We start from the raw sequence: 11,762 nt of genomic DNA on the forward strand, positions 1-11,762 counted from the left end.
AAACTAACTTCTCTGAAAACCCGGTGGATCCGGGTTAAACACGCCTTTTCATTAAATTGGGCCTTAATGGGCTTTATATTTTCGGTTAGCGGATGGCCTTCGTATATTAACAAAATATTTAGAAAGCCCCATAATAATAAAGTAAAAAAGAGTAAAAAGAATAGAAATTTGGCAATGTAATTTTCCGTCTTAAAACCCCGGTCTTAATAAATATTACCGTTAGGACAATGTACCCCGGTCTTAATAAAACCCCGGTCTTAATAAATATTACCGTTAGGACACTGTACTTCCGTGTTAAAACGCTGGTATTAATAAAAAACTCAATTTTTTTTCCAAAAAAACTTACTGTTAAGACAATGTACTTCTGTATTAAAACGCCGGTCTTATTAAATAGATTCAATTTTTTTAAAAAAAATTTACCGTTAAGACAATGTACTTCTGTGTTAAAACGCCGGTCTTAATAAATAGATTCAATTTTCCATAAAAAACTAACCGTTATGAGAAACGCACGCTTGTTGTCAAATCGAATGGACTCGAAACTTGAGAAATATTACCGTTAGGAACGAGTTTGTTTACTCACGCAACATTAACAGTGTCTATAAATACACTTCTCAGTTCCACCCTCACTCTTACACTCACTAACTCTACTCTGTAAAAATATAACACGCAGAAACACCAAAACTCCAACAAGAACCAAAGCCTTCTTTCATTATTTTGTTGATCCATGTCCGATCAACTCCAAATCAGTGATCGATTACTTGGCGCACCATTCCTAAACCCGTACGATCCCAACGTCAACACTAAGCCGTATCTTATTTCTTCGCAGCAACAAACCTCCACGTACCGGCAACAAGTACTCATCCTTCTTCGTTGATGGTATATGTTTCATCCGCATGTCTTGGCTCTTCTTCTTTGGATTTGATTTTGCATATTCCGGTTCATGGTTTAGTGTTGACGCGTGTTGTCGAATCGAAACGGAATCGAAACTTGAGAAATTTTATCGTTACGAACGAATTTGTTTACTCACGCAACATTAACAGTGTCTATAAATACACTTCTCACTCCCACTCTCGCTCTCACTCACTCTACTCTGTAAATATACAACACACACAAACACCAAAACTCAAACAACAACCAAAGCCTTCTTTCATTATTTTGTTGATCCATGTCCGATCAACTCCAAATCCATGATCGATTACTTGGCGCACTATTCCTTAACCCGTACGAGCCCAACGTCAACACTAAGCCGTATCTTATTTCTTCGCAGCAACAAACCTCCACGTACCGGCAACAAGTACTCATCCTTCTTCGTTGATGGTATATGTTTCATCCGCATGTCTTGGCTCTTCTTCTTTGGATTTGATTTTGCATATTCCGGTTCATGGTTTAGTGTTGACGCGTGTTGTCGAATCGAAACGGAATCGAAACTTGAGAAATTTTATCGTTACGAACGAATTTGTTTACTCACGCAACATTAACAGTGTCTATAAATACACTTCTCACTCTCACTCACTCTACTTTGTAAATATACAACACACACAAACACCAAAACTCAAACAACAACCAAAGCCTTCTTTCATTATTTTGTCGATCCATGTCCGATCAACTCCAAATCCATGATCGATTACTTGGCGCACTATTCCTTAACCCGTACGAGCCCAACGTCAACACTAAGCCGTATCTTATTTCTTCGCAGCAACAAACCTCCACGTACCGGCAACAAGTACTCATCCTTCTTCGTTGATGGTATATGTTTCATCCGCATGTCTTGGCTCTTCTTCTTTGGATTTGATTTTGCATATTCCGGTTCATGGTTTAGTGTTGACGCGTGTTGTCGAATCGAGACGGACTCGAAACTTGAGAAATTTTACCGTTACGAACGAGTTTGTTTACTCACGCAACATTAACAGTGTCTATAAATACACTTCTCACTCCCACTCTCACTCTCACTCACTCTACTTTGAAAATATACAACACACACAAACACCAAAACTCAAACAAAAACCAAAGCCTTCTTTCATTATTTTGTCAATCCATGTCTGATCAACTCCAAATCCATGATCGATTACTTGGCGCACCATTCCTAAACCCGTATGAGCCTAACGTCAACACTAAGCCGTATATTATTTCTTCGCAGCAACAAACCTCCACGTACCGGCAACAAGTACTCATCCTTCTTTGTTGATGGTATCTGTTTCATCCGCGTGTCTTGGCTCTTCTTCTTCGGATTTGATTTTGCATATTCCGGTTCAAGGTTATCTTCTTCTTCATCTTCAATTCTTTATCAACGAGTGAGGCGCCACGATGATGCAATCACGAACGACTCACCTTCTTCTGGTATGTGCCTTGAGCAAAATTTAAAAATATGCATTTTCTTATCTATTTACCTAATGTCTTAGTAATAGAAAAATATAAGTTTACAAAAATAGAGGCTGATTTTTTGGATTTTTAAAACTAGTTTTTGGTTTTTGATTTTTTAAAATATAATCTACCGAATCATGATTTTGGTAAAGTAGATTTCCTATTTTACTAAGGAAACTAGTTTTTAATTCTTCTAACTCTTTTCTACCTAAAAGCCAAAATCCCATTTTCTTATATTTAAAAAATATTATTAAATTTATATAAATAAAGTAGTATATAAAAACCTACACTTATCACTCTATAACAGCGACACACAAAAAAAACATAATACAACATTACTTTTCTAAGAAATTGGAAGCTTTATTAAGGTAAATTAATTTATTAATGTTTTAATAAATATTTGGTACACAAATGTTATAGCAAATTAGTTAAAGTTTTTAATTATAAGTATAATAATTTGTAGTAATTTATATAAACTATTATAATAAAGTTTGTTCTTTTCCTATTGTTTAAAAAATGTAATTAAGTTTTAGTTTAGTAAAAATAAATAACTAATATTATGTACTATACCATATGTACTTATATTTGCCACAGTTTTAGAAATAGTTGTCAGTTTTTTGAACTGGTTTTGGTTTATGATTTTTAAAAATATAATCTACCCAATCATGATTTTGGTAAAGTAGATTTCTTATTTATTAAGGAAACTAGTTTTTAATTCTCCTTACTCTTTTCTACCTAAAAGCCAAAATCCATTTTTCTTATATTTAAAAATATTATTAGATTTATATAAATAAAGTAGTATATAAAAACATACCCTTATCAATCTATAACAGCACATAAAAAACATAACACAACATTATTTTTCTAAGCAATTGGAAGCTTTATTAAGGTAAATTAATTTATTAATGTTTTAATAAATATTTTGCACCATAAATTTTAAAGCAAATTGGTTAAAGTTTTAAATTATAAGTATAATAATTTTATTTGTATAAAATATTATAATAAAGTTTATTCTTTTCCTATTGTTTAAAAATGTAATTAAGTTTTAGTTTATTATAAATAAATAAATAATATTATGTACTATACCATATGTACTTATCTTTGCCATAGTTTTAGAAATAGTTGTCAATTTTTTGAACTAGTTTTGGTTTTTGATTTTTTAAAATATTATCTACCCAATCATGATTTTGGTAAAGTAGATTTCCTATTTATTAAGGAAACTAGTTTTTAATTCTCCTTACTCTTTTCTACCTAAAAGCCAAAATCCATTTTTCTTATATTTAAAAATATTATTAGATTTATATAAATAAAGTAGTATATAAAAACATACCCTTATCAATCTATAACAGCACATAAAAAACATAACACAACATTATTTTTCTAAGCAATTGGAAGCTTTATTAAGGTAAATTAATTTATTAATGTTTTAATAAATATTTTGTACCATAAATTTTATAGAAAATTAGTTAAAGTTTTAAATTATAAGTATAATAATTTTGTAGTAATTTATATAAAATATTATAATAAAGTTTATTCTTTTCCTATTGTTTGAAAAATGTAATTAAGTTTTAGTTTATTAAAAATTAATAACTAATAATATTTACTTATATTTGCCACAATTTTAGAAATAGTTGTTAATTTTTTGACCTAGTTTTTTGGTTTTTGATTTTCTAAAATATAATATACCCAATCATGATTTTCGTAAAGTAGATTTCCTATTTATTAAGGAAACTAGTTTTTAATTCTTCTTACTCTTTCCTACCTAAAAGCCAAAATCTCTTTTTCTTATATTTAAAAAAATTTATTAAATTTATATAAATAAAGTAGTATATAAAAACTTACACTTATCAATCTATAACACCACACACAAAAACCATAATACAACATTACTTTTCTAAGCAATTGGAAGCTTTATTAAGGTAAATTAATTTATTAATGTTTTAATAAATACTTTGTACCATAAATTTTATAGCAAATTAGTTAAAGTTTTTAATTATAAGTATAATAATTTGTAGTAATTTATATAAAATATTATAATAAAGTTTGTTCTTTTCCTATTGTTTAAAAAATGTAATTAAGTTTTAGTTTATTAAAAATAAATAACTAATATTATGTACTTATATTTGCCACAATTTTAGAAATAGTTGTTAATTTTTCTTTACACTTTTAATTTAAATTTGTAAATATTTTTTATCTACATTTATTTAATTCTAAGTTTTTACATAAAATTTAGTTAATTCTACACTCATTCTTCATCGTTCATGGTTTATGTCTCATGTACGTGTCTTGGCTCTTCTTCTTCAGATTTGATTTCACATATTCCGGTTCAAGGTTTTCTTCTTCTTCATCCTAAACAACTGTAGTCATCATCATCATCATCAACGAGGGAGCCACCACGATGATGCAATCACCAACGTTCCTCCTTCTATTGGTATCATCTCTTATTAGAATGAATAATAAGAAGGCACATTTTTTTCTTATAATTTTTTTTAAAAATTTGTGTGTTTTTTTACGTTGTACTTTCAAACTTTTTTGGGGAAAATAATTGTATTACATGATTAATATGGAGGATTAAGTGTTAGTATATAATGTGAAAACTCATCAAACATAGTATTCTGTCAATTTTTCATTGATCGTTAGAGGTAATATGTTTGTTTTGTTTTGTCTTTACATTTATCTTCTCTTAGTTTTCTAATTGATATATTAGTACCAATTTTTTTTATCAATTTTTTTTTGGAGAAATTTTGTATTATATGTGATTGATTATGGACGTTTAAGTGTTTTATATAATGTGAAAACTCATCGAATATGTTGTCCAGTCAATTTTTATTTATCGTTAGAGGCAATATGTTTGTTTCTCTTCACATTTATCTTCACTTAGTTTTCTAATTGATCTATTAGTACCAAATTTCTTCTTTTTAATATTTTTTCAATTTTTTGGGGAGAAATTTTATATTATATGATTGATTATGGAAGCTTAAGTGTTAAACTGTTTTATAATGTGAAAACTCGTCGAATATGTTGTCCAGTCAATTGTTTGTGATCGTTAGAGATAAAATGTTTGTTTTGTCTTCACATTTATCTTCATTTAGTTTTCTAATTGATCTATTAGTACCAAGTTTCTCTCTTTTTTTAAAAAAAATTGTTGTCTTCACATTTATTTTCCTTGTTATGATATAAGATGATTGTTTGTAATCTATTTTAAAATGTTATAATATAAGATTTGGATTTTGATATGATTGTTATGGTTTGTAAGATTATAAGATTTACAAGTGTGTGAGAACAACCTAAACAAAATTGATGAATGAAAATGTTTTGTTAATATGATGATTGTTTGTAATCTACTTTAAAAAGTGTTATAATATAACATTTGGATCTCGATATGATTGTTATGGTTTGTAGCATTATTATATGTACAAATTTTGTAACCGAAAGTGACCTCAGTTTTGACATATACTTGTTAAAAATTAAAATTTTGCCAATTAATTTGTAATAACATTTAGTAACTTCAATTTTTGCAACTTCATCGTATCATAGAAGGGGAGAGAAGAAAAATCGGGGATTGGGAAGAAGATTATCTGTGAAATTAGGATTTCAAGATTAGTTTTGAGAATTTTGTTAAGGGGAAGTGTATTTATTATGTTAGCAGGAGCGTATTTATTAAGAGAAAAAAAGATATATCCGTTGTAATATCTCGAGACGCATATTAACCACGACGAATTATTTGCCAATCTCAAGACCAATTTTAACTATTTTTTTTTTTAAATTATATTTCTTTTAACTTGAATTATTTGCCAATCTCTAATTATTTTCATTTGTTACAATGAAGTTGAGGAACCATGATAAAAAATATAAATATAAAAATTTCGAAAAAATTATGGTTTTCCAAATAGAATAGTTATATTATTAATAAACGAATGTAAACAAATAAGTAATGCAATCATCTTTAATTTTCTTTTAGTTTTATATTTACTTCTTTTGTTGCATTACATTTACAATATTTTTTCCTTGTTAATCTTTTCTTCTAACTTTTTTCCCTGAGATGGATTTATATTTGCATATTCTGTAATTTCATCTTCACATGTATCATTCATGTGCTGTTAAAATTCCATGTTACCTCTTTTCTTAACATCTTTTTCATCATTTTCTCTGTTTGTCTTCAAAATTAAATATTTAAGTTAAATATATAACTCTTTCTGTTTGAATGAATGTCTTATATCTCTTCACAGAAAACAATACAAAAGAAGAAAAATCAATATAATTATCGATGAGTAGAAGACAAGAAGTAGCTATCTTGAAGGTGCACACAAGTGGTGATTTTTAAAATTAAAGAATTTCCTAAGTTAAAAAAGACTTTTGATGATTTTTTTTAGATTTTTATAAAATTAGTTGAGGAGTTTTGTAGATTTTATTTCACAAAAGAAAATTATGTTGTTATATTTGTTGTTATCCAAAATCCTTATGCTATCGACAAACTTATTATAGATAAACTTTATGAAACTATATATTTGTATGTTTATGTCAATTTGAGCACTATTTTTTTAAAAAAATATATATAATTTTTTGTATGTTTATGTCAATTTGAGCACTATTTTTTTTTTTAAATATATATAATTTTTTGTATGTTTATGTCAATTTGAGCACTATTGGTTTTATATCATTGAACTTGTGAGTCTTTCAGATGAATCATGAAATATTTGGTCTCATTTGTTTCCTTTCTTTATAAGTAAGTCTTGAACATTGAACTGTGAAGTGTTTCGATGTACCTCAAGCCTCAGCCTCAGCCTCAGATTTAAAACCAAGTTTCACTCTCCAAGCACATCACAAACCAGCCACCTGCGTCTCATACAACATTTCAGCGCCTAAGGTAATAAGTAAACGATTAGTAATATCCCTTATTTATCAGATGGCAACCAAGGCTTACATAAGAATTTAATGGTATCAAAGTCAGTGTAATAGTTTTATGACAAACGCCATCGCAGTATGAGCCATCCGGGCATCTCTCTCCGCCACCAATCCGCCTCCGTTCAGTATCATCGCCGCCGTCATCCCTTCCGATTTACTCGGCCACTCTCTCTGTCTTTTTACAGATGAAGTGAAGACTAAACAAATCTCCGTTGACTATCCAAGTATAAATGATTACAAGACACAACACAAAGTCAACATTATACATGCACATTATCTTTCTTGTAAGTACCACAGTTGTATTGATTTTTTTCAGTTTATGTCTCTTTGAACTGTCCTTATGTAGATAATTCTGCGCAAATAGCACATATCACCTACTCGTGAAGGAAAATCATGACAAGGACTTACTTGGTATGTCATGTACCACCAATAGAACAGAATAAGAATCTTTTCTTTTTTTTGATAAAATTTATTAGAATCTTTTATATGCCCACTTTATAATATGTCATTCTGGAACCTGTGGCAACAGAAGATACACGTGAATAGTATCGGTCACGCTGTGATGGAAACATTTATATGGCAACAAATTATTATTTTCTCCAAAGAATCTGGAAAATTAATTCTTGGCCACATCATGTGTTTCAGACAGCTTTCCATCCATCCTGCAAAGAATAATAGCCAATGATGATGTGTGGTCCTAAGAGGGTGTGACGTAGTTCCAAGCTTAACAGTCAAACTCAAATGCTGCAAGAAACTGACAAGATAAACTGATGCAACAATGGTCAAGCTTCACTTTCCTCAACCTGAGCTCAAGTACCATGAGACACAAGTAAGGGCCCTACTGTATACATGCTCTAACAGTAAGTAGAACTTAAGTAACAACAAGAGACAAAACAAAGTAATGACAAGTAACCAGAACACAAGTAATATGACTGTACCGCCCAAAACCTTTCCTATAAGTTCCCTTCTCTACTAAGTTTACCTCTACTTCCTTCCTCTCAGTCTTTTCAATATCTCTCAAGAAAGTAAAAATGAGATTGACCTCATCCTTACGGTTCCACAGACAAAACAACAAGACTTTCCTCGGAATCTTCATGATCTTGGTTCTTAGTTGTATACCAGGTAGAACCAATCTTTGTTCCAATCATTCAGATACTCGTTCCTCATTAGATTCACTCGATTTAGAGGGTTACATAACCTTTGATGATGTCCACAATGCGTCCAAGGACTTTGGCAACAGATACCAGTTCCCACCTTTGGCAATTCTCCATCCCAAGTCAGTTTCTGATATCTCAACAGTGGTGAGACATATCTTACACCTGGGATCCACCTCAAATCTTACAGTAGCAGCCAGAGGCCATGGTCACTCGCTTCAAGGACAAGCTCTAGCTCATCAAGGGGTTGTCATCAACATGGAGTCGCTTCAAAATCCTGATATCAAGATTTATAGAGAGAAACAACCGTATGTAGATGTCTCAGGTGGTGAACTATGGATCAACATTCTAAAGGAGACTCTAAAACACGGTCTTTCGCCAAAGTCATGGACAGACTACCTTCATCTGACTGTTGGAGGTACTCTATCTAACGCTGGAATCAGTGGCCAAGCGTTTAAGCATGGACCGCAAATCAATAATGTCTACCAACTAGAGATTGTCACAGGTAACTTCATTTATACTATATATATGCACCTGCAAAGTATATGCATCTCTGAACACTTAAAATATGTTTTGACATTAAAATAAATAAGAGTGTGTAGTCACCAATGTGTAAACATGCAGCACACACTTGTAACTTTTAGAAAAGAAAGATTAGATAATATTATTTCACATATTGAATCAGGCAAAGGAGAAGTTGTGACCTGTTCTGAGAAGCTGAATCCTGAACTTTTCCACAGTGTTCTTGGGGGGCTTGGACAGTTTGGCATTATCACACGGGCACGGATCTCTCTTGGACCAGCACCACATATGGTAAAGTCCTAGCCATAACATATACACAATATGATTATAAGTACTAGTTTCCTGACATAGTGAAATGATTTTTTAAATAGGTTAAATGGATCAGGGTACTCTATTCAAACTTCTCTACATTTTCAAGTGACCAAGAACACTTAATTTCTAAAAAGAAAGGTTTCGACTACGTGGAAGGTTTTGTGTCAATAAATAGAACAGATCTTCTCAATAACTGGAGGTCATCATTTAGTCCCAATGACTCCACAGAGGCAAGCCAGTTTAAGTCTGATGGTAAAACTCTGTATTGTCTAGAAGCGGTGAAATATTTCAACAAGGAAGAAGCTAACTCTATGAATCAGGTGAGATGTGAAAGCAATCACTACACTCTCTTAGATCAGATTATAACATAGAAAGAGTGGTTGCTTTGTAGGAAACTGAGAAGTTACTTTCAGAGTTGAGCTATATACCATCTACTTTGTTCTCATCTGTTGTGCCATACATAGAGTTTCTGGACCGTGTGCATCTTGGGGAGATAAAACTAAGAGCTAAGGGTTTATGGGAGGTTCCACATCCCTGGCTGAATCTCCTGGTTCCCAAGAGCAGCATAATTGAATTTGCTACAGAAGTTTTTAACAACATTCTCACAAGCAACAACAATGGACCTATCCTTATTTATCCAGTTAATCAATCCAAGTAAGTGAGCAAAACTACTTGCAGTGAGTCTGAAAAAAAAAAAAATTACTAACAGTTTTTATGTGTGTTTTCAGATGGAACAAGCAAACATCTTTGATCACTCCTAGTGAAGATATATTCTATCTTGTGGCCTTTCTCCCCTCTGCTGTGCAAAATGATCTGGAGCACCTTCTGAGACAAAACCAAAGAGTGCTTAACTTCTGTGCAGAGGCAAACATGGATGTGAAGCAGTATTTGCCTCACTACGAGACTCAAAGAGAGTGGAGATCACACTTTGGAAACAGATGGGAAACATTTGCAAAGATGAAACATGAGTATGACCCTCTAGCGATTCTAGCACCTGGTCACAGAATTTTCCAAAACGCAACACAGTTATATCCTATTCAACTTCAATAAGCCAAGAGGGAAAACATACATACATTCAAAGGTATCATAAAAAAATAAGCAGCAAGAGAGTGAAATTGAATTTTTTTTTTTTTAATTCTTCAACAAATGAAATAAACTGGGACACTGCTGTATAGGATCCATGAAAGCCTACAAAAAATGTTTCTAGTTTCCCAACAAGTAAAAGATCACGTGTTTTGCTACATTATAGCATGTTGTCTTGTCTATGATGTCCTGAATGAAATGTCTGGATCCTATGTCTTTAGTTCTAACCAAACAATAGAAAAGCTATTTGTAATCTATATTATTAAAAGATAATTACCCATTAAAAAATACCCCTAAGTTTTTTAACTTATTTACACTTCCATGCTACTGAGAATTAAATTAAACTACCTATTTTAATGCTTATCTTTTCCAGTTAAATTAATAAGTTTTCCTTAATCAAATTTAAATTTAATGTCATTAAATGAACCTACCTATTTTAATGCTTGTCTTTTCCAGTTAAATTAATGAGTTTTCGTTAATGAAATTTAAATTTAATGTCATTAAATGAACCTACCTATTTTAATGCTTGTCTTTTCCAGTTAAATTAATGAGTTTTCGTTAATGAAATTTAAATTTAATGTCATTAAATGAACCTACCTATTTTAATGCTTGTCTTTTCCAGTTAAATTAATGAGTTTTCGTTAATGAAATTTAAATTTAATGTCATTAAATGAACCTACCTATTTTAATGCTTGTCTTTTCCAGTTAAATTAATGAGTTTTCGTTAATGAAATTTAAATTTAATGTCATTAAATGAACCTACCTATTTTAATGCTTGTCTTTTCCAGTTAAATTAATGAGTTTTCGTTAATGAAATTTAAATTTAATGTCATTAAATGAACCTACCTATTTTAATGCTTGTCTTTTCCAGTTAAATTAATGAGTTTTCGTTAATGAAATTTAAATTTAATGTCATTAAATGAACCTAAAAATACATCATATTTAACGTAGCTTATTACGGACGAGTACAACCCAATAATGAACTTGAATTTTATTTTTACGAAAACGAAAATCACTTGACTTATGTAATATTTAAAATATATTAACTACAATATAACAAATGCATATAACCTACCTATACTTTAGTTTGAAATGATCATGCTCAAGTTTTATATAATCAACTTACATCATGCATCGATCGATGTACAATAGTCAAACCACCTATAGTTTTCGTTTTCTTTATAGGATGTATCAACCAACCAATCATCCCACTGATTTTCTAAGCTTTATAAAAAAAAATCAATAAATACAAACTCAAAATCCAATATTTTCTATTAATCAAAACAAAATATTTTCAAAGTCGTATCTTTAATGTACCTATTAAATATAAAAACTGTAACCATAATTACACTAATTATAAGAATAGATTTGATTCCAACCAATTGATCTATTACTTCGGTAATTGATTTGCTTGCAGAAGAGGAA

At 30.6% G+C, this 11,762-nt stretch overlaps 1 protein-coding gene across 1 annotated transcript; it reads left to right on the plus strand.

Annotated features, from left to right (window-relative positions):
* The first annotated feature begins 8,297 nt into the window (after nt 1-8,297).
* On the plus strand, nt 8,298-10,347 carry LOC106340923 (cytokinin dehydrogenase 1-like). The gene is made up of 5 exons (XM_013779751.1): nt 8,298-8,925; nt 9,106-9,233; nt 9,314-9,574; nt 9,646-9,908; nt 9,983-10,347. Exons 1-5 carry the CDS (start codon nt 8,298-8,300, stop codon nt 10,302-10,304), a joined length of 1,602 nt encoding a protein of 533 aa, XP_013635205.1. The 3' UTR covers nt 10,305-10,347.
* The last annotated feature ends 1,415 nt before the right edge of the window (nt 10,348-11,762 follow it).

This window comes from Brassica oleracea, chromosome C4 (assembly GCF_000695525.1).
Source record: "Brassica oleracea var. oleracea cultivar TO1000 chromosome C4, BOL, whole genome shotgun sequence".
Classification (NCBI taxonomy): Eukaryota; Viridiplantae; Streptophyta; class Magnoliopsida; order Brassicales; family Brassicaceae; genus Brassica; species Brassica oleracea.

What these genes read in the sequence shown, in the direction of transcription:
- LOC106340923 (XM_013779751.1), top strand. Translation starts at nt 8,298, where the DNA reads ATGAGATTGACCTCATCCTTACGGTTCCACAGACAAAACAACAAGACT. An exon ending in TTGGACCAGCACCACATATG is followed by an intron (nt 9,234 to 9,313) that starts GTAAAGTCCTAG and finishes TTTTTTAAATAG; the next exon opens with GTTAAATGGATCAGGGTACT. An exon ending in AAGCTAACTCTATGAATCAG is followed by an intron (nt 9,575 to 9,645) that starts GTGAGATGTGAA and finishes GTTGCTTTGTAG; the next exon opens with GAAACTGAGAAGTTACTTTC.